General features: G+C 36.5%; 1 protein-coding gene across 7 annotated transcripts in view; it reads left to right on the forward strand.

Moving 5' to 3' along the window:
- Positions 1-23785, forward strand: part of LOC121385457 (STE20-related kinase adapter protein alpha-like) — a 33448-nt gene extending 9663 nt beyond the window's left edge. For 6 of the 7 annotated variants that reach the window (XM_041516144.1, XM_041516145.1, XM_041516146.1 and 3 more), the window contains 10 exons: positions 1549-1660; positions 5686-5804; positions 6742-6850; positions 8761-8884; positions 10751-10922; positions 17408-17512; positions 18124-18196; positions 18697-18799; positions 20391-20515; positions 23127-23785. In XM_041516144.1, coding sequence (XP_041372078.1) covers positions 1549-1660; positions 5686-5804; positions 6742-6850; positions 8761-8884; positions 10751-10922; positions 17408-17512; positions 18124-18196; positions 18697-18799; positions 20391-20515; positions 23127-23197 — 1113 coding nt within the window. In that variant the 3' untranslated portion in view covers positions 23198-23785. The remainder of the gene's footprint in view (positions 1-1548; positions 1661-5685; positions 5805-6741; positions 6851-8760; positions 8885-10750; positions 10923-17407; positions 17513-18123; positions 18197-18696; positions 18800-20390; positions 20516-23126) is intronic. The other variant, XM_041516148.1, reaches the window with a different exon arrangement.
- The last annotated feature ends 541 nt before the right edge of the window (positions 23786-24326 follow it).

Genomic DNA, 24326 nt, shown 5'->3' on the forward strand with positions numbered 1-24326 from the left:
TGACTTGTAAAACAACATAAATGACTTGATGGTATAATAAACTATTTAACTAAATATATTTCAATTTGCATCAACAGAACGAAATGGAGTTATAGTATTTTCCTCTTTAAAGAAATTAAAAGAAAAAATGCTTATTATTAGGCCTATTGGTAGGGTACATTCGAGCAAAAATGACCACTCATGATACCCAAGTGATATTTTTTCTTTTCTTTGGGACTACGTAATTGGTCAGTTTTGTGATTTTAGATGGGAAAGTCTACTTAATCAAGTGTTTTACAGAATTACTTACAGTAATAAAGTGATAATGTCCATTATGATTTGAGGGGTGTCTGCGTGGCTAATAGACAATACCTTGTGATCTTAATAAAAGAGGCACGTCCTTTTAGTGTGTCTAGACACCGTGTCTGAGGACCGTCTAAATATACACCTGCCAATCAGGAACCATAGGTACAGGCCACAGAAAGAAAAGACGAATTAACCAAGAACACACATCGATTATTATTTCGGTACGTGGGTTAATTTATGGACAAAACAAGTATATATTATTTTTCAATACAAATAAGCCACCATTGTCAAAGTATTGAAATAACTGTATTATGTTTCCGGCTTAGTGGGATGGATATTATTACAGAACATTGCGATGCATCTGCACACAATCCGGTATGTTTTGTTTCTTCAGTTCGACGACTAATTCCTAACGTGACACGTTGGGTATTACGTAACAACCAGCTCGCCAGAGGGCGTATTCACTAGGATGGTACAAAATGGCTGCACCCGTTATATATAATTGCCGTCACATTTAAGCATTTTATTAATTAACTATACGATTATACTTGTTGATAATAAACAATAATGTGCGTTATATATCGTTGAATATGCATACCAGGCCAAATGCCTTAATTGTCGCTTCCTTTAAACGCAAGCGCGTGATATCCCATGAAAGAGAAATTTCTTATATTGCTTTCTTTCATGGGATAGCTCTGTCCTATACACCTGAGGATGAGAGAATCGGCTTTCTTTATTTAACTTCTCTCTGAAACAGGTCCTGTTGTGCAGAATGAGTAACATGGCTTGTTTTTAAAATATTTGCGGCGAAGGTTGAGGTAATAAAGATTGCCTTGACTATATGCAAAATGTAACGGCAAATAAATAGGGCAGCAAGGCAAGGGAGTGGGCACCATGGCTATTGAGGATGGATGAAGGCAGGTGTGGAGGACGTAAAAAACCCTAACTATACCCACCTTTTTGGTGGAAGCCATATCACAGCATCAGTTCTGGAATTTTGGTCTGACCAGAGACAGATTTGTAAAATTTTTTTGGCCTAACTAGTTATTCTCCATGTCCACATCACCAACATTTTGTTCCGTATTGCACCAAGAGTTTTAGAGATCGATACATAATTTTAAAACATTAAACAGTAGTTGCTAATCAATTTTCTATTGACTAGAAATGTTGCCAATCAAAATTCTTGAAACAAAATGTTCCCTTTCTACCATGTAACTGGAATTGTAAAAAATTTTTTAATGAAACTTTTTTTTTTTTTTTAAGTCCACTCAAGACCCTGAAAATTCAAAAGGCTCACAGGATAATAGCAACATGTCAAGCAACCCGGAACAGTTTGAAGTCGATATTAACCACTATGAACTGTACACTGTTATTGGTAAGTGATGTTAATTAACTGTTACGAACTGTACACTGTTATTGGTAAGTGATGTTGACTGTTACGAATTGTACACAGTTATTGATAAGTGATGTTGACTGTTACGAACTGTACACTGTTATTGGTAAGTTATGTTGACTGTTACGAACTGTACACAGTTATTGGTAAGTGATGTTAACTGTTACAAACTGTAACTGTTATTGGTAGGTGATATTAACTGTTATGAACTGTACACTTTTATTGGTAAATGTTGTTAACTGTTACGACTGTTACGAACTGTACACAGTTATTGGTAAGTGATGTTAACTGTTATGAACTGTACACTGTTATTGTTAAGTGAAGTTAACTGTTATGAACTGTACACTGTTATTGTTAAGTGAAGTTAACTGTTATGAACTGTACACTGTTATTGTTAAGTGAAGTTAACTGTTACGAACTGTACACAGTTATTGTTAAGTGAAGTTAACTGTTATGAACTGTACACTGTTATTGTTAAGTGAAGTTAACTGTTACGAACTGTACACTGTTATTGTTAAGTGAAGTTAACTGTTATGAACTGTACACTGTTATTGTTAAGTGAAGTTAACTGTTATGAACTGTACACAGTTATTGGTAAGTGGTGTTTAACTGTTGTGAACTGTACACTGTTATTGTTAAGTGAAGTTAACTGTTATGAATTGTACACTGTTATTGTTAAGTGATGTTAACTGTTATGAACTGCACACTGTTATTGTTAAGTGAAGTTAACTGTTATGAACTGCACACTGTTATTGTTAAGTGAAGTTAACTGTTATGAACTGTACACTGTTATTGTTAAGTGAAGTTAACTGTTATGAACTGCACACTGTTATTGTTAAGTGAAGTTAACTGTTATGAACTGCACACTGTTATTGTTAAGTGATGTTAACTGTTATGAACTGCACACTGTTATTGTTAAGTGAAGTTAACTGTTATGAACTGTACACTGTTATTGTGAAGTGAAGTTAACTGTTATGAACTGCACACTGTTATTGTCAAGTGATGTTAACTGTTATGAACTGCACACTGTTATTGTTAAGTGAAGTTAACTGTTATGAACTGTACACTGTTATTGTTAAGTGAAGTTAACTGTTATGAACTGTACACTGTTATTGTTAAGTGAAGTTAACTGTTACGAACTGTACACAGTTATTGTTAAGTGAAGTTAACTGTTACGAACTGTACACTGTTATTGTTAAGTGAAGTTAACTGTTACGAACTGTACACTGTTATTGTTAAGTGAAGTTAACTGTTACGAACTGTACACTGTTATTGTTAAGTGAAGTTAACTGTTATGAATTGTACACTGTTATTGTTAAGTGATGTTAACTGTTATGAACTGCACACTGTTATTGTTAAGTGAAGTTAACTGTTGTGAACTGCACACTGTTATTGTTAAGTGAAGTTAACTGTTATGAACTGTACACTGTTATTGTTAAGTGAAGTTAACTGTTACGAACTGTACACAGTTATTGTCAAGTGATGTTAACTGTTATGAACTGCACACTGTTATTGTTAAGTGAAGTTAACTGTTATGAACTGCACACTGTTATTGTCAAGTGAAGTTAACTGTTATGAACTGCACACTGTTATTGTTAAGTGAAGTTAACTGTTATGAACTGGAATTATAATACTATTAATCCCCTACTGGCCCTTCTGTCAGTCTGTCCATCTGTCTGTCCACTGTGCCACATATATAATAGTTTTCCAGCTGCTTTTTTTTTTTTGCAATGCGTCAAGATATTGAGCTAAAATTTTGTTTATAACGTTTTCATGTACTGGTACACATCAAGTTTGACTTTCATGGTGAGTTACCCAATTTTGACATACATGTAGTTATGGCCCTTGAACTTACATGTAGAATATACACCCCCCCCCCCCAAATGTTTTTCCTAACTTTTCTTTGAAAAAATGCCTCAAGATATTGAGCTGGAAATTTGTGTGTGGCTTTACTATGTTCTGTTACAGATCAAGTTTGATTGTCATGGTGATTTATAATTTTTTTTACAGAGTTATAGCCCTTACACTTACATTGTAGGACATAAAACATTTAGGTTTCCTGACTTTTCTTTGAAAAAATTCCTCAAGATATTGAGCTGGAAATTTGTGTATACATGTAGCATTACCATGCAATCTTACAGATCAAGTTTAACTTTCATGGTGATTTATTCATTTTTCACAGAACTCAGGAGATCATTGTTTTTAGTTTGGCCCGGTAGTGGACATGTGTTGCTTTAGCGCTACTCTCAGAATGCTTATTTATAGATACGGTCTCACGGTGTCATCTGCCATTGAAATCCATGTTAAATTGCCCAACTTCAAATGAAAATTGCCAATAGAATGGGTTCTCGTTGGCACTAACAACATACACCATTGTGAACATACATTATATAAGCATTTATTTTCACTCCAAAATTGAGAACATTTCCTTCGCAGTTTTTAGCTAATATAACCGCATCTGGCTGTAATGCCGGTCCGAACAGATGGTTCATTAACCCATTCACACCCACCAGCTCTTCCACTATACACCTATGTCTCCAAAAAGTCAATGCACAATATTTAGAGAATAAGTCTCGGGTTTACAACATTCATTCACTCGGGACAGATAATTCATAATTCCTCGTAGCGAGTTGATTATTCTCTTTATTACCCATTGTCAATTTTAACTGATTTTTAATGTAAAAATTCCTCTGGAGTCTACAACATCAGCCATTATGTGATATAATCTTACGCGCATTACATGACATAATGTAAGTGACGTCATAGCATAACGGCGTTCTCTTTACAGCCAAATGTTTACAGTACAAAATAATACAACTGTATTTGCATTTGAAAATAATTATTTTTATATATTATTAAAGCCGCTGCTTATGAAAATATACCATTTCATGTTTACAAAACAAATGAGTAGATCGTATAACGTATGTGTAATCTGACTCATGAATGAAAAAATTATATGAATGAAAGTGAAGTTCCGGCCATGGCAAGCAACCAACCAAACGTCGTGATTTTAAAGCCAGCCAATCAGTGGCTGTAGAAGCAATCTGCACACTGTGCAGAGATCGAAAAAATATTACCCCGTATATTTGAGCCCATATGGGTAATAATACAAAATAACATGGGCAAACTCCAGCCAGAAGGCTTACCATTAACCATACAAATTGTTTTAATTCTTCCCCTATTCCTACAAGTGAATATATGAACCACAACATATGTCACACTTAAAGTCCAAACCAACTTGTTCACAACTACAATAAACTGCTCTCCTACCTTCAGTTTTCGTTAGATTTTATCAACATTTTGTCCAGACAGAAATCTAGAAAAACCTCATTACAATGACACAGATTCTACATACTAGATGATAACTATGTCACCTACATCAACTTCGCTGAGATCGCATAGGGCAAAAATCATGTAATTTTGTGCCAGCTGCCATTTTGACTTTTTATGGAATACTCTCGAAGAGGGGTGAAAGGATATGACTTACTTAATCTAACAATGTCATAACATGTTACGATATAAAAGCAAACGTGGTGATGTCATATTAATTTTTTTTAATTTGAGAACATTGATTTTATATTAATTATGTCACATACTTTGGGGGCTTTCACCCTCTTCAAGAGGGTATTCCAAAAAAAGTGCAGTATGGCAGACGGCCGAAAACTGCATGTATTTTGTCCTATGCAATCTCAGCGAAGTCGATACTGGTGACATCGTTACAGTCTCATATGTGGAATCTGTGTAACTGTAATGGTTTTTTCACAACTTGTGTCTGGACAAAATTTGGGGGAAATGTAATTGTAATTAAAGGTAGGAGAGTAATTTATTGTAGTTGGTAACAATTTGGTTCGGACTTTAGGAACTAATATAGTGGACAGTGATCAATGAAATCTCACCCGGAAGTGAACTGTGTAGTCAGACCTAAGCTGTTTTTGTACATGTAGCTTATTAACTGGGGATGTATTTGAAACCCTGACTGGTATCAAAAGTTCCTGAGTATTTTTCAGGAAAAGGTCACAACAATACAGCAACAATTTTCCTTGCAAAACATCTTCCTTCCAAGATGTTGATTGCTGTAAAGAAAATCGATTTAGAATCTGAGCACCTGGATTTTCTTCTTCTACAGGTATAATGTCTTTCATATTTTTAAAAAGCTCAACTGGTTTTTTTTCCAGCAGGGGTGGGAATTCTCAGATCGACTGTTTTCCTTTCATGGAACATTGTGTTTCCTTGCATTTTAATCGTCCTTTCCTCCAAAATGTGTCAGATGGCACAGATTGTAACCTAGGATTTCAAGAATTTCCGAGACCCCTCCCTAGATTTCATCTTTTACAGTTCACCCATTCCCACCCCTAGAATTCTCCTAGAATTTTCATTGGATTGCTCTGAAACAATGTGAGTTTTTTTTAATTTGTTTTACCGAGTTGGTGTTTAATGTTGAATATTTCAAAAATCTATCTTCTAAAGTTTTGTTTGTATTGTTCTGAAATTTGATTTAGTGATTCTCTGGGTAAGTTTCATCAAACATGATGGAGAGATGTTAAATTTTATTTTTATTATATCTTTTTTTTTATTAATAAAAATAAATTAAAGTTGATATTTAATGTTGAAAAATTTGTAGTCTGTCTTCTAGAATTTTGATTGGATTGTTTTGAAATTTGATTTAGTAATTTTTTTGGCAGTCTCATGAAACTTGATAGGTAAATATTCCAAAACAAATATTGAATTTTTATTAAATTAAAATCAAAGTATGACTGACGTTTAACATTGAAAATTTCAAAATCTGTCCTGGAGTTTTCATTGGCTTACTCTGAAACTTGGGTACAGTGACTCTTGGGCAGTGTCCGCAACCTGATTATCAGATAGTGATGTTCAAAGTGTATTCTGAAACTTGGTACAATGACTCTTGGGCAGTGTCCACAACCTATTTATCAAATAGTGATGTTCAAAGTGTATTCTGAAACTTGGTACAGTGACTCTTTTGGGCAGTGACCACAACCTGATTATCAGATATTGATGTTCAAAGTGTATATTTGGATAATGCAGTGCATTTTCTATTGTAGAAGGAGATTTTCTGGGCCAATCAGTTGGATCACAGCAGGATCCTCAATCATTACACTAGCTTCATACACAACCACGAGCTGTGGGTCATTATGCCCCTTATGGCCTTTGGTATGTAGAATATTTATAGGATATTAAACGAGCTTCAATTTCGTAACATATTTATGTCCCCCGAGTGAAATAATTTTCATTTGTCACAAGCTTTAGAGAATGACCTTAAAAATTATTTCATGAGAGACATAAACATGATTACAAAATGAGCCAGTTCACCACGACTGGCATATCAAATGTTGTGGTATGTACTACCCTGTATGTGGGATGGTGCATATAAAAGATCCCATGCTGCTAATCAAAAACAGTAGCCCATGAAGTGGCGACAGCGGGTTTCCTCTGTGTGGTCCTTAACCATATGTCTGATGCCATATAACCATAAATAAAATGTGTTGAGTGCGTCCTTAAATAAAACATTTCTTTTGATTACGAAATGGTAGCGCATTTAATATCCTATTTATTACCCATAATCGATCTTAATTTATATCACTTAACTCGTTTGGTTGACGATCCTGTAAGGATGTTGTGCGTCAATTGATGACGTCGAAGTGTTATGTCCCACTCCAGAGCTTCTAGAATTGTTTCTAAACCCACTAGCCATGGGATCAGTGATTTTTTTAATTTACTAGCCACGATTAAACATTCACTAGCCCTACTTTACTTTAAGTTAATACAGTTTGACTAAATAATAGTAATAATCGGATATGTCACCTAAAGATGGAGATAGAGCTTAAAACACTAACATTGGGGGATGGGGTGGGGTCAGAATATTCATATTTACAAAATAAACTTAACTGCAACATTTGACCCCCCCCAAAAAAAAATCACAAGCCGTCGGGCATGGCAATAGTATTTCGTTACTAGCCCAGCATTGAATATGACTAGCCATGGGAGTCGGGCTACCATAATCTAGAAGCTCTGCCACTCGGTGTAACACCAAATGGGACGTATCACTTTTATATGTACCAAGATATTTTTAAGCCATATGGGTAATAATTAATTTTATTATATACCCATTTAATCAATGTGCTCTGATGGTGTAGTTAAACAAAACAAACTATTGGATAACCGCACATACCGCACCAGGGCTTTGCAGTTAAGTGGATTTGACTATAATATATGTGCACTAACACACAATATATATATATATATATATATATATATATATATATATATATATATATATATATATATATATATATATATATATATATATATATATATATAAAAGAGCAATATATGGGTATGCTAGAAAAATATCAAGATATGTGTTAATTATTATTTTTATTCTGCAACCACTGTTTCTATTGACAGAACATGATGACAGATAAAACAAAGTCATATCTGTATATGGTAGCAGGATATGACTTTTGACGTCACTCGTGTGATGTCACACACATAGCTACATTACAAAATTTGACTTCTGGGTCATCGTACAATGTAGCTGAAATAACAAAAATAATAGCTTTTCCTTTAATTTTTATGGTCTGCAGAATAAAGATAATAACTAGTTAATGACGTCAGATATCTGCTTTATCCCGTTCAGGCCGAATGAGAAATTCCGCTCGGCAGAGCCTCACAGAATTTCTCATTCTTACCTTAATTTCACAGGATAAAGCAGATGTCCATCGTCATATAAACTAGTTATTCTCTATTTATTGCGATATACCTGTTATACTGAGCATCTGTAATTATAATAAGCCAGTACACCACGACTGGTACATCAAAGGCCATGGTATGTGCTGTCCTGTCTATGGGTTGGTGCATATAAAAGATCCCTTGCTGCTAATCAAAAAGAGTAGCCCATGAAGTGGCGACAGTGGGTTTCCTCCCTCAATATCTGTGTGGTCCTTAACCATATGTCCGACGCCATATAACCGTAAATAAAAAATGTGTTGAGTGTGCCGTTAAATAAACCATTTCCTTCCTTCCTGTAATTATAACTGACTAGTTTTCATTTTAAACCACAGGGTCGGCGTGTGACCTGATTCACGCCTACTTCATCACGGGTCTGTCTGAGACAGCTGCTGCGTACATCCTGCGGGACACGCTACTGGCTCTGGAGTATCTCCACAGCAACGGCATCATTCACAGGTCAGTGGGGTATATGCAGGGCACGAAATTAACAACAGCAATTGCCGTAGTTGCAGTATGAATTACTGTCGGTCAGTGGCTTCACTGGTGGCCACTGGCATAGCTAGGATTTTATATTAGGGGTGGGGCCAACCCACTAATGGGGGGGGGGGGGAGGGGGCAACCCACACTATATGTGTATGTGTATATATGATTTTATCCAATTTAATACAGTAAAAAAAAAAAGAAGGTCTGATTGGTTGGGGAGGTATTGCACCTGTGACCCTTCCCCCCCCCCCCCCCCCCCCCCATACCACTGCAATGCAATTTCAAGCCTTGTAACGTAGGAGGGCGGGATGTAGCCCAATGGTAAAGCGGTCACTCTGTATTGATCCCCGTCGGAGGAACCATTGGGCTATTTATTGTTCCAGCCAGTGCTCTGAAACTGGTGTAACAAAGGCTATGGTATGTACTATCCTGTCTGTGGGATGTTGCATATAAAAGATCCCTTGCTGCTAATCGAAATGAGTAGCCCATGAAGTAGCGACAGCGGGTTTCCTCTCTCAGTACCTGTGTGGTCTTAAACATATTTCTGATGCCATATAACCGTAAATAATGTGTTGAGTGTATTGTTATAATAAAACATTTCCTGCCTTGTAACTTAACGATAGCACCGATGGCAGGTTTTTGCCGATGGATAAAAATTATTGCTGTCAGTGGAAGGAATTATTTTTGGTTTTTATATTTATTGCAAAAGTTTCCGATTTAAGATTGCTGTAGATGGACTCAAAAATTGCTTTTGGTGACCAGTTTACCTGTGACAAAAACACTTAAAAATTGGCGTAGGTTTCAAATTCTTATGTTCGAATTTATGTTGAAATTTATTATTGCCACCCCAGTTATTGACAAGTACAAAATGTCACTAGTGTAATAATTGTTCAGGTAATAAAACATGTGGAACTGATGGGGCATTTGTCATAGTATTTGCACAAATAACCAGTGACACATATATCCACCAATCACAGCCATAATTACGGTTTACTCCTTAAACATTCGAACTCTGACCTGGGAATGGCATGTTTGGTACATTACAACCTGCACAGGTTAGTGTGGAAGATGCTACTATTTCAGTTGGATCAGTCTGTTTGGAAAACAAAGCTGAAAAACAAGTACACGCGTACATGCAGATTATTTTTTCAGAATTCTGGATTGTGTGCTATATTTACCGTATTTGACTGGAAATAAGCTCCCAAGCTGTCAAAAAGTAGGGTGGCATATTCTAAGACATGGGCTAATTTCTGGTAAAGTACGGTAAATATAGATTATGCACAGAAGTATCAGTACAGTGCAAAGAGTAATATGATTGAAGGAAATTGTTTATTTGACAACGCACTCAACACATTTTATTTACGGTTATATGGCGTCAGACATATTGTTATGGACCACACAGATATTGAAAGAGAAAAACCTGTTGTCGCCACTTCATCGGCTACTCTTTTCGATTAGCAGCAAGGGATCTTTTATATGCACCATCCCACAAACAGAATAGCACATACCACAGCCTTTGATTTACCAGTTGTGGTGTATATAAAAGATACCTTGCTACTAATGTAGCGGGTTTTCTCTAAAACTAAATGTTAAAATCCCTCAAATATTTGATATCCAATAGCCGGTGATTAATAAATCAGTGAGCTTTAGTGGTGTCATTAAACAAAACAAACTTTAAAATAAGATCGCTGTAATTTATGGCAACCTCTACATTGGTTACTAAGCACTATAAACGTATTTTATTTTGATGCCTGTCCTGGGTTTTCAAAGATCGTCTCTGGTGTGATACTTGAATTTAGTTTTAACGTCTTCCATTACAACGTGTATATTTGTTTTCAGGGGAATTAAAGCCAGTCACGTGCTGATCGCAGCCAATGGTAAGATCTGCCTGTCTGGAATGCAGATGGCGTACTCGATGATCCAAGATGGTCGCTGGTTACACACCGTTCACGATTACCCGAGTCACGCAATTCCTTGTCTGCAGTGGTTCAGTCCAGAGATTTTAGAACAGGTCAGAGCTCGATGCATTAACAACGAACATTTTGTTCAGTATCGCTTTGCGATCGCAAGTTTTAAAACATTAAATGGTTTTCAAAACAAAAAATTTCCTGATCAAGTAACATTAAGTAACCTTCCACGTCGGTGGACCCATTAGGTTATATCTCGCTCCAGCCTGTGCTCCACGACTGGTATATCAAAGGCCATGGTATGTGTTACCCTGTCTGTGGGATGACGCATACAAAAGATCCCTTGCTGCTAATCGAAAAGAGTAGCCCATGAAGTGGTGACAATGGGTTTCCTCTCTCAATATCTGTGTGGTCCTTACTCATATGTCCAATGTCATATAACCATAAAATAAATGTGTTGAGTGTCGTTAAATAAAACATTTTATTCATTCATTCATTCATTAAGTAACCTCTGTGTATAATGTTTGTGGCACACTCGTAAGAGAATGTTATGTAAGATTTGTGGCATCACACAGCAATATTCCACCTATGTTCGTTATCACTTTAAATATATTCTGATTAATTTCTTCATAGTAATTACCTATATATCAAAACCAAACTGTCTACTGAAATTAACACCATTGTAAGTGATTACACTGCTATTGGAGTGATTTGTGACACCACATATTGGTATTCCATATGATCAGTTTAAATGCATCTTGTTGATTGCTCCATAATAATGACCTACATGTCAAAACCAAACTGTCTACTGAAAGTAACACATTTGAAACTGAATACACTGACACTGGAGAGAACTTTGTGTCAGATTTGTGGCAAACTGTTTGGATCGGTGAAGCTGTTCTCACATTAGTTTGTGATTGATTTTTTTTTCATACCCAGATGAACGTAAAAGAAATAACAGACAATACTTATAATTAAATTTGAATCATACTTGCTAATAATAACACTAAAACTTCATACATTATTTTGAATTATTTTTGGTTTATAAACAATGATGCTCATTAAGACAACGTACCCATATAAAATGATGTCATCTGCAGATACATGTATGACATTCCTTGATACGGTAATTTTTACAATCATTGAGAAACGAACAAACTCCCGTTGCTACGTCCGGACCAATGGGATGACCAATGGGATGATGTTCTGTTGTAATGAATGTAACAGAAATTTAATTATACAGTGATATTCCTCATAATCAGTTTAAATACATCTTACTGGCTGCTCTATAGTAATTACCTATATATCAAAACCAAACTGTCTACTGAAATTAACACTATTGAAAGTGATTACACTGCTTTGGAGAGAACTTTGTGTGAGATTTGTGGCACCATGCACACTGCAATATTCAACATGACAGTGATCAATTTAAATATAGGCTGCTCCATAGTAATAACCTACATGTACATGTCAAAAGCCAAACTGTCTACTGAAATTAACACTACTGAAACTGCTATGTACACAAATCCCTGCATCACAGGTGACACGATATCAGCATATCGCATATTCTCCAGTACTCTGTAAAATGTTCCTTTGTTCTATAATTTTAACTTCTGTGATGCAGGCCTCTAGGTAATGCAAAAATAAATTCAGGTAACCCATTCCATTTTGCATAATTCATTTTGTCCTTGTAAATGGTGACAAAAATATAGTGCAAGCAAAACACTGGTTACTCAAAATAAAATTTGCACGTGCAACACACAAACGAAACAATCTTTCTTGCCATTTTCAGAGGCTTGCTATAACAATTATAAATCTGTATTATATATATATTACATTTTGGGTGGATAGTTTGTTGCTATATTGGTTTATATACATGTTAAAATTGTTTTTGTCTGTCTGAACCCAGCAGCTGATGTATTTTAACACTAAACCTACATGTGTAAAATGGGCAGAGATAGAAATAAGAAAACTGTTCACTAGTCCACCGGACAAGTACATCTATAAATCTACTTGTCTGTCATTATTTTCACTTGTCCAAATAAATGGTTTGTTTCATTCAAGGACAAGGACTGTTTTTTATTGCTCAAAATGAAACTTCATTGAAAATTGTTACTTGTCCATAGGACAACCATTGGGATAAAATTTGTTTGTCAAAGCACATTTTCACATCAGAGCTTCTAGAAGTTATAAAATCCACTAGCCATTGGATCAGTGATTTAAAAAAAATAATAGCCATGATTAAAAATTCACCAGCCCTACTTTCTTTAAGTTAATAAAATTTTACTAAATAATAGTAATAATCAGATATGTCACCTAAAGAGGGAGATAGAGCTTAAAAACACTAACATTGGGGTTTGGGCAGGATATTCATATTTACAAAATAGACTTATTGGTACCTGCAACATTTGACAAAACTAAATTTACTAGCTGTCGGACATGGCAACAGTAGTTATTTACTAGCCCAACATTGCATATCACTAGCCATGGGAGTGGGGCTACCATAATCTAGAAGCCATGTCTGGCATAACAGTGGTAGTTATTTACTAGCCCAACATTGAATATCACTAGCCATGGGAGTGGGGCTACCATAATCTAGAAGCCCTGTCTGGCATAACAGTGGTAGTTATTTACTAGCCCAACATTGAATATCACTAGCCATGGGAGTGGGGCTACCATAATCTAGAAGCCATGTCTGGCATAACAGTGGTAGTTATTTACTAGCCCAACATTGAATATCACTAGCCATGGGAGTGGGGCTACCATAATCTAGAAGCCATGTCTGGCATAACAGTGGTAGTTATTTACTAGCCCAACATTGAATATCACTAGCCATGGGAGTGGGGCTACCATAATCTAGAAGCCATGTCTGGCATAACAGTGGTAGTTATTTACTAGCCCAACATTGAATATCACTAGCCATGGGAGTGGGGCTACCATAATCTAGAATCCCTGTCGGGCATGGCAATAGTAGTTATTTACTAGCCCAACATTGAATATCACTAGCCATGGGAGTGGGGCTACCATAATCGAGAAGCCCTGTCTGGCATGGCAATAGTAGTTATTTACTAGCCCAACATTGAATATCACTAGCCATGGGAGTGGGGCTACCATAATCTAGAAGCCATGTCTGGCATAACAGTGGTAGTTATTTACTAGCCCAACATTGAATATCACTAGCCATGGGAGTGGGGCTACCATAATCTAGAAGCCCTGTCTGGCATAACAGTGGTAGTTATTTACTAGCCCAACATTGAATATCACTAGCCATGGGAGTGGGGCTACCATAATCTAGAAGCCATGTCTGGCATAACAGTGGTAGTTATTTACTAGACCAACATTGAATATCACTAGCCATGGGAGTGGGGCTACCATAATCTAGAAGCCATGTCGGGCATGACAATAGTAGTTATTTACTAGCCCAACATTGAATATCACTAGCCATGGGAGTGGGGCTACCATAATCTAGAATCCCTGTCGGGCATGACAATAGTAGTTATTTACTAGCCCAACATTGAATATCACTAGCCATGGGAGTGGGGCTACCATAATCTAGAATCCCTGTCGGGCATGACAATAGTAGTTATTTACTAGCCCAACACTGAATATCACTAGCCATGGGAGTGGGGCTACCATAATCTAGAAGCCCTGTCTGGCATGGCAATAGTAGTTATTTACTAGCCCAACATTGAATATCACTAGCCATGGGAGTGGGGCTACCATAATCTAGAAGCCCTGTCTGGCATAACAGTGGTAGTTATTTACTAGCCCAACATTGAATATCACTAGCCATGGGAGTGGGGCTACCATAATCTAGAAGCCCTGTCTGGCATAACAGTGGTAGTTATTTACTAGCCCAACATTGAATATCACTAGCCATGGGAGTGGGGCTACCATAATCTAGAAGCCATGTCTGGCATAACAGTGGTAGTTATTTACTAGCCCAACATTGAATATCACTAGCCATGGGAGTGGGGCTACCATAATCTAGAATCCCTGTCGGGCATGGCAATAGTAGTTATTTACTAGCCCAACATTGAATATCACTAGCCATGGGAGTGGGGCTACCATAATCTAGAAGCCCTGTCTGGCATAACAGTGGTAGTTATTTACTAGCCCAACATTGAATATCACTAGCCATGGGAGTGGGGCTACCATAATCTAGAAGCCCTGTCTGGCATAACAGTGGTAGTTATTTACTAGCCCAACATTGAATATCACTAGCCATGGGAGTGGGGCTACCATAATCTAGAATCCCTGTCGGGCATGGCAATAGTAGTTATTTACTAGCCCAACACTGAATATCACTAGCCGTGGGAGTGAGGCTACCATAATCTAGAATCCCTGTCGGGCATGGCGATAGTAGTTATTTACTAGCCCAACATTGAATATCACTAGCCATGGGAGTGGGGTTACCATAATCTAGAAGCTCTGTCGGGCATGGCAATAGTAGTTATTTACTAGCCCAACATTGAATATCACTAGCCATGGGAGTGGGGCTACCATAATCTAGAAGCCCTGTCTGACATGGCAATAGTAGTTATTTACTAGCCCAACATTGAATATCACTAGCCATGGGAGTGGGGCTACCATAATCTAGAAGCCCTGTCTGGCATAACAGTGGTAGTTATTTACTAGCCCAACATTGAATATCACTAGCCATGGGAGTGGGGCTACCATAATCTAGAAGCCCTGTCTGGCATAACAGTGGTAGTTATTTACTAGCCCAACATTGAATATCACTAGCCATGGGAGTGGGGCTACCATAATCTAGAAGCCATGTCTGGCATAACAGTGGTAGTTATTTACTAGCCCAACATTGAATATCACTAGCCATGGGAGTGGGGCTACCATAATCTAGAATCCCTGTCGGGCATGGCAATAGTAGTTATTTACTAGCCCAACATTGAATATCACTAGCCATGGGAGTGGGGCTACCATAATCTAGAAGCCCTGTCTGGCATAACAGTGGTAGTTATTTACTAGCCCAACATTGAATATCACTAGCCATGGGAGTGGGGCTACCATAATCTAGAAGCCCTGTCTGGCATAACAGTGGTAGTTATTTACTAGCCCAACATTGAATATCACTAGCCATGGGAGTGGGGCTACCATAATCTAGAATCCCTGTCGGGCATGGCAATAGTAGTTATTTACTAGCCCAACATTGAATATCACTAGCCATGGGAGTGGGGCTACCATAATCTAGAAGCCCTGTCTGGCATAACAGTGGTAGTTATTTACTAGCCCAACATTGAATATCACTAGCCATGGGAGTGGGGCTACCATAATCTAGAATCCCTGTCGGGCATGGCAATAGTAGTTATTTACTAGCCCAACATTGAATATCACTAGCCATGGGAGTGGGGCTACCATAATCTAGAAGCCCTGTTGGGCATGACAATAGTAGTTGTTTACTAGCCCAACATTGAATATCACTAGCCATGGGAGTGGGGCTACCATAATCTAGAATCCCTGTCGGGCATGGCAATAGTAGTTATTTACTAGCCCAACACTGAATATCACTAGCCATGGGAGTGGGGCTACCATAATTTAGAAGCCCTGTCTGGCATGGCAATAGTAGTTATTTACTAGCCCAACAGTGAATATCACTAGCCATGGGAGTGGGGCTACCATAATCTAGAATCCCTGTCGGGCATGGCAATAGTAGTTATTTACTAGCCCAACATTGAATATCACTAGCCATGGGAGTGGGGCTACCATAATCTAGAATCCCTGTCGGGCATGGCAGTAGTAGTTATTTACTAGCCCAACACTGAATATCACTAGCCATGGGAGTGGGGCTACCATAATCTAGAAGCCCTGTCTGGCATGGCAATAGTAGTTATTTACTAGCCCAACATTGAATATCACTAGCCATGGGAGTGGGGCTACCATAATTGAGAAGCCCTGTCTGGCATGGCAATAGTAGTTATTTACTAGCCCAACATTGAATATCACTAGCCATGGGAGTGGGGCTACCATAATCGAGAAGCCCTGTCTGGCATGGCAATAGTAGTTATTTACTAGCCCAACATTGAATATCACTAGCCATGGGAGTGGGGCTACCATAATCTAGAAGCCCTGTCTGGCATGACAATAGTAGTTATTTACTAGCCCAACATTGAATATCACTAGCCATGGGAGTGGGGCTACCATAATCTAGAATCCCTGTCGGGCATGGCAATAGTAGTTATTTACTAGCCCAACACTGAATATCACTAGCCGTGGGAGTGAGGCTACCATAATCTAGAATCCCTGTCGGGCATGGCGATAGTAGTTATTTACTAGCCCAACATTGAATATCACTAGCCATGGGAGTGGGGTTACCATAATCTAGAAGCTCTGTCGGGCATGGCAATAGTAGTTATTTACTAGCCCAACATTGAATATCACTAGCCATGGGAGTGGGGCTACCATAATCTAGAAGCTCTGTCGGGCATGGCAATAGTAGTTATTTACTAGCCCAACATTGAATATCACTAGCCATGGGAGTGGGGCTACCATAATCTAGAAGCCCTGCACATGTTACGATAAACAGACAAGTGCTTGTTTTGAACACTGAATGGTGTGTCTTTCTTTTCTTCAGAATCTGAGTGGCTACGACACAAAGTCGGACATCTACAGTGTTGGTATTCTCGCCTGTGAGTTGTGCAATGGACAGGCTCCATTCTCGGACATGCCCGCCACACAGGTAACATCAGCATGTTAAAGGCGCCCGTGAAAATGGACACTTGAGTTTAGTTAATCAACAAACCTGCCATATGATTTGGATAATTATAACAGAGAGAAGCTAAAGTCTGTGATGTTTAAACAGGGAAATAACTAGAGTTTGTCTTGATAACCATTACTTCTCAGACGAATGTGCATTTTTAGAATTTAAAAAAAAAGCATTTTGAAGTACGGTATTGCAAAAACCTAGATGACCAGAACCACTTTCAGGTGTACAAAAATTAATATTCTAAATAATAAAATGTAAGTACTTGTAATTTAAATGATCAAAAACAGTTTTAATAGTGAAAAATTAGGTTCTGTCGCTTTAAACAAAAGAAACTTTATTTTTAATTAAAAGTCTAATATACTTTTTCTTAATCCTTTTGAATTTGGTAATTAAATGTTATTTCTACAAGTATTGATCATAGGTGACTTCTAATCATTATTACAGTAAAATCAAACCTGTGATACATGTAGAACCTCTTGCACATATTGAGTTTTTTATGCATTTAGAAAAACTACGGGTTGGTAGTGGGCAGGGGCTAAGTTGTGTTGTTCACAGCATATTTTATCTGTTGTTTCTTCTTATAGATGTTATTGGAGAAGCTGAATGGTACCAAACCGATGCTGGCAGATTCCACAACACTTCACGAATTTACGACAGGTGAGTTGTAATTTTCTTGCTATGACGTAAAACTGCATTTGGAGCCAAAATACCATCGCGCTTGAACTACGACATGCATTCTGATTTCAATTTAAATATGACCCTTATTTCGGTATCAAATATACCCACATTTTCTGTGCAATCACTGCTTTAAAAAACTCAAATTGAAATAAAAATTGAAAAAAAGCTGCATCACCGCATCAATTCTCGAACTTTGGTCTGACCACAGACCGACTTTTTTTTTTCCTCTGTACCACAAGCTTGAGCATAAAACACTGGCATGGTACTACATGTAAGCATGGCAGCAGGCTCGAATACTCGGTTATTGCTGCTACTGCTAGCAGGGAAATCATTGAGCGGTAGGCGAGGCTATTTCCATCTACCACTAAGCAGCTTGTGTTTGTGTTTGATTTAATCCTGACACCATCTCCATTATGCTATCGCTTTAACTGTAAAACATGTCGGGCATGTTAAAGACCTTTTACGTTTTTTATTTTCAGATTGTGAAACAGATGAGCAGAACGCCATTATCTTCAACCGGACATTTACACCCCAGTTTCACGATTTAGTCTCACTCTGCTTAGAGAAAGATCCAAATCAAAGGTAAGCGAAATATTAAAATAAATTGTTGGTCGGATGTAAACGTCATGTCCAATTTGATTCAAGGCACATACCCTGGTTTTTAAACACTAACACATATATTTTAATATTATAACCGTTTTTGATAACTTAAATCATACTTTATTTATATTTTATTGTTTATATTAGCAATTTCTGTACATTCGAAGTGTGTTTGGTCATCCTGGTGTGTTTGGTCATCCTGGTGTTTTTAATATCACAAAATGCATTTCTCATATTTTTAAAAACGCACGTGCGTCTGAGAAGTAACAGTTATGGAGTCGAGTTTTAGTCTATTTTTAGAGGGTATTATTTCATCGTTTCAAAGTCACAGACTCGTGTTTCACTCAATTGTAACTTTATCCAAATGTGTTACAGGTTTGTAGATTAAATAGACTTAGTGTTCATTTTCACGGGTTGAAACTAGGGTATGTCCCTTTAAATTATAATATGTCTGAGAATGCAGCTTTAAACTTCTTGCTTGTAACTATGGTATGTATGTTTAAAGATTAACTTTACAGTAAAGTTAAAACCAGACCAAAATATATTTAAGTCAAATATCAGAAGATGACATTATATGTATCCAATAATTAAAGGCTATTTCAATTTTATAAAACAGATTTAAAAAATAGAAAATCCTACATTAAAATTGTGTTTTTGGCCAAAAGTAAAAAGGATCAAGAGAAGTAATGTAGTTCAATTGATTTTCACTTGAATAGAAGTTTGTTTTGTTTAACGACACCAGTAGAGCACATTGATTTGTTAATCATCGGCTATTGGATGTCAAACATATGGTAATTTTGACATAGTCTTAGAGAGGAAACCCACGACATTTTCCCATTAGTAGCAAGGGATCTTTTATTTGCACCATCTCAGACAGGATAGCACATACCAATGCCTTTGATGTACCAGTCGTGGTGCACTGGCTCTTGAATAGTGACGTATATTGTTTGATTTGTGTATAGTGTACGTACTGAAAAACATAAAAATAATGCCTTGTATAAAGCATGCTTGTTTTCTGATAAAGTTTGGAACATTTTGTAAAATGCTTCACAGCATTTGTGTGAAAACAAAAGTAGGAATAATGCTTTTTATTCAGAATAAAAAGTGTACAGTAAAATAGCTTTAAACTGTACAGCAAACAGTTCATAATTTTAGTATAAACCTTTAAAATTATATATATATATATATATATATATATATATATATATATATATATATATATATACATACATTGAAACCTTTCAAAACCGGACCCTCTGAAAATCGGAGTTCACCAAAAACTGGACATTTTTCAAGGCCCTTTTTTAAAAATCAGTACAGAACTTTAATAACCACTCTAAACTGGATACCTCACAAAAGCAGACATTTTACTTGGTTCCCGAGGGTGTCCTGTTTAGAGGGGTTTCACCGTGTATATATATCTATATCTATGTATGTATGTATGTATATGTATGTACATATATATATATATATATATATATATATATATATATATAATATATTTATATATATATGTATATATTCATTCAGTCATTAAAATATAATTGAGTAAAGCTGTTCTTCGTGTTTACAGACCTAGTGCTACGACTTTGCTCACTCACCCATTCTTTAAGAATCTGAAACGGAAGACCAACGACATTTTACCGAACCTTCTACACCCAGTGAAACCTCTTACAGACATCAGCAAGTTCCTTAAAGGTACGCAGCAGCCGACTGAAAACAGTGTGTGGAACTTCTTGTTGAAATCTACAGATTCGTCTTAAGAATATTTACAATCTAATTAAAATTAGCTCCACTATTACATGTGGATCTCACAGCAGCCCATTGGAGATCATGTCCAGTTGACCTTTCATTCGACCAATCAAAACCTTACTTGCAAAATCATGCCAGTGATTTGAAATTTTTTTGAAAACATTCGGGATTATGCCGAGGGTATACGAAATGATTCGGGTGAATTAGGAAGTATGCCGGAAACAAATTTCAATATAAAATTTTATATAAAATTTGTTTCAAGACGAAAAAAACAAACAACCGTGATGGTATAGCCATAAAATCTGTTTATACTAGTATACAATCAAGAGTTTATTACTGCACTTTTCCCACTGTTTTATTAATGTTGAAATAGACCAACAAGTTCGCCTATTGCATAAATAGTCTCGCCCGATATTTTTAGAAATTGTATGCTCCTGAATAACGCTATAAAAGGTGAAGTGTAATTGGTCGATATTTAAATTGTTATTTATAGATGAAATGTCACCTGGACATGGGAGTCCACACAGTGCTGTTAGATCTACTGGTAAACCAGTAGAGCTAATTTTAATTAGATTGGAATATTTATTTCTGTTCATCCGGCTCCATGCTTAAATATTAGTGTTTTCCCTAGCTAGTTTTAACACCATGCCTCAATAGTCTAGCGCCATCTTGTCTTAATCGCTGCCATGCTGCCCTGAGATTAAACAAGCCTTTTTCAGTAATTAATTCTAAAATTGACTTTAAAAAAAAAATCTGCACAGAAAATGGTGAAACTGCCCCAAAATTGTTCAGTCTACCATGCCTTGCCAAATTTCTTGGGAAAACACTACTAGAGTGTGGGACTTTAATGTAATGGCATCTCTGTACAATTTGTATGCGTCTCGTGTTAGGGATTTGAAGTTTGTTTTGTTTAATGACACCACTGGAGCACATTGATTTAATAATCATTGGCTATTGGATGTCAAACACATGGCAATTCTGACATATAGTCTTGGAGGGAAAACCTGCTTCTTTTTTCCATTACTATCTAGAGATCGTGTGTTTAAATAGCAATAAATATATAAATAGCATGACAAATTTTGTGCGGAATTAGGGTAGTCATAGACGCTAGTCCTTATCTCTGAAATGAGCATCTTGACCCTCAATGTTTTCTGATTTTCTCTGGTGTGTATTTGTCAATTGATACACTGCATATACAAGTTTTAGCAACATATGTTGCTATTGTCGTCTATGGGATTTGCTTTGGTGGTATACACCCTGTTAGAAAACCAGGTAGGTTTAAAGGTTTCAATACAGTGCACACAATAACCACTGTAATTGTGTTTCAATACAGTGCACACAATAACCACTGTAATTTTGTTTCACTACAGTGCACACAATAACCACTGTAATTGTGTTTCAGTATACAGTGCACACAATAACCACTGTAATTGTGTTTCACTACAGTGCACACAATAACCACTGTAATTGTGTTTCAGTATACAGTGCACACAATAACCACTGTAATTGTGTTTCAGTATAGTGCACACAATAACCACTGTAATTGTGTTTCAGTATAGTGCACACAATAACCACTGTAATTGTGTTTCAGTATAGTGCACACAATAACCACTGTAATTGTGTTTCAATATACAGTGCACACAATAACCACTGTAATTGTGTTTCAATATAGTGCACACAATAACCACTGTAATTGTGTTTCAATATAGTGCACACAATAACCACTGTAATTGTGTTTCAATATACAGTGCACACAATAACCACTGTAATTGTGTTTCAGTATACAGTGCACACAATAACCACTAATTGTATTTCACTATATAGTGCACACAATAACCACTGTAATTGTGTTTCAGTATACAGTGCACACAATAACCACTGTAATTGTGTTTCAATATAGTGCACACAATAACCACTGTAATTGTGTTTCAATATAGTGCACACAATAACCACTGTAATTGTGTTTCAATATACAGTGCACACAATAACCACTGTAATTGTGTTTCAGTATACAGTGCACACAATAACCACTAATTGTATTTCACTATATAGTGCACACAATAACCACTGTAATTGTGTTTCAGTATACAGTGCACACAATAACCACTGTAATTGTGTTTCAATATACAGTGCACACAATAACCACTGTAATTGTGTTTCAATATACAGTGCACACAATAACCACTGTAATTGTGTTTCAATATACAGTGCACACAATAACCACTGTAATTGTGTTTCAATATACAGTGCACACAATAACCACTGTAATTGTGTTTCAATATACAGTGCACACAATAACCACTGTAATTGTGTTTCAGTATACAGTGCACACAATAACCACTGTAATTGTGTTAAACCATAATAAAATGAATCCTAGATTTTCATTCCTGCCCACTCCTTATTGTTTTGTTGTAGCCCAATTATTAAAACAAAATTGTCTTTTAAACATTGTTGATGCTTAATGTGCAGTATTTTCAGTAGTCTGAAAATAAAAATAAAGATTTTTTTAAATTATTATTATTACAACATAATTTTTTTTTTTTTTTTTTTTTTCTAGATGACAAGGCAGTGGCTGCTTTGTCTGATCAGGTAGCAGAAATCCAAGTGTCTGAAGACTGGGACTTTTGATTGGTTGTCTGCAGATTTATTTTTAAATATCAGTACCTCTGATTGGTTATTTTGCAAAAGTATTTTCTGGCAAACTGATAAGCTGTTAACTTGCAGCTTTGAGATGACCTGGCCTCATATGAAGAACACAATTGAGGGGAGATCCATTTTAAATTGCAGGATGCATGAGGCAGAATGGTGCTAGTTGTTATTTATTATGATGCAATAAAGGAGCATTTACAAATGTTGTCAAAGTAAAATGTCTTTAAGAGTAAAATGAGCGAATGTTTAAATGATCCTTGTACTGTACAGTGTACCCGATATTGTGAGAGTAAAATAAGTCTTTAAAGAGTAAAATGGGTGACTGTTTAAATGATCCTTGTACTGTACAGTGTACCCGATATTGTGAGAGTAAAATAAGTCTTTAAAGAGTAAAATGGGTGACTGTTTAAATGATACCTATACTGTACAGTGAACACAATATTGCGAGAGAAAAAAAAAAAGTCTTAAAGGTAGACTAAACTCCAGCAAGAGCCTTATGTGTTGGAAAGATGCATACCCGGACCACCAACACATACTGACACTTTAACTAATGAAAAACGCGTAATTTTAGAAATAATAAAAAAACGTGATTATTCCTGCTAACTGGGGGCAGCCATTTTGTTTCGTTTTTGTGACGTCCGGTGGTATAGCTTGGGGCAAAGTGATGTCAGCTCAGGTCCAACTTCTCTATTATGCACAGTGTAAACAAATGCTCTAATTTACGACAATGTGCTTCGCTTTCATCAACCTGACTTGTAAAACAATATAAATGACTTGATAGTATAATAAACTATTTAACTAAATATATTTCGAAATGGAGTTATAGTATTTTTTTCTTTTAAAAAATCCACAGAAAAAAATGCATATTATTAGGCCTATTGGTAGGATATGTTCGAGCAAAAACGACCACTCACAATACCCAAGTGATAATTTTCTTTTCTCTGGGACTACGTAATTGGTCAGTTTTGTGATTTTAGATGGGAAAGTCTACTTAATCAAGGGTTTTACAGAATTACTTACAGTAATAAAGCTGGTAAAGTCCATTACGATTTGAGGTTATCACACAATACCCTGTGATCTTAATAAAAGAGGCACGTCTTTTTAATGT

The sequence above is a fragment of the Gigantopelta aegis genome, chromosome 11, assembly GCF_016097555.1.
Source record: "Gigantopelta aegis isolate Gae_Host chromosome 11, Gae_host_genome, whole genome shotgun sequence".
Classification (NCBI taxonomy): domain Eukaryota; kingdom Metazoa; phylum Mollusca; class Gastropoda; order Neomphalida; family Peltospiridae; genus Gigantopelta; species Gigantopelta aegis.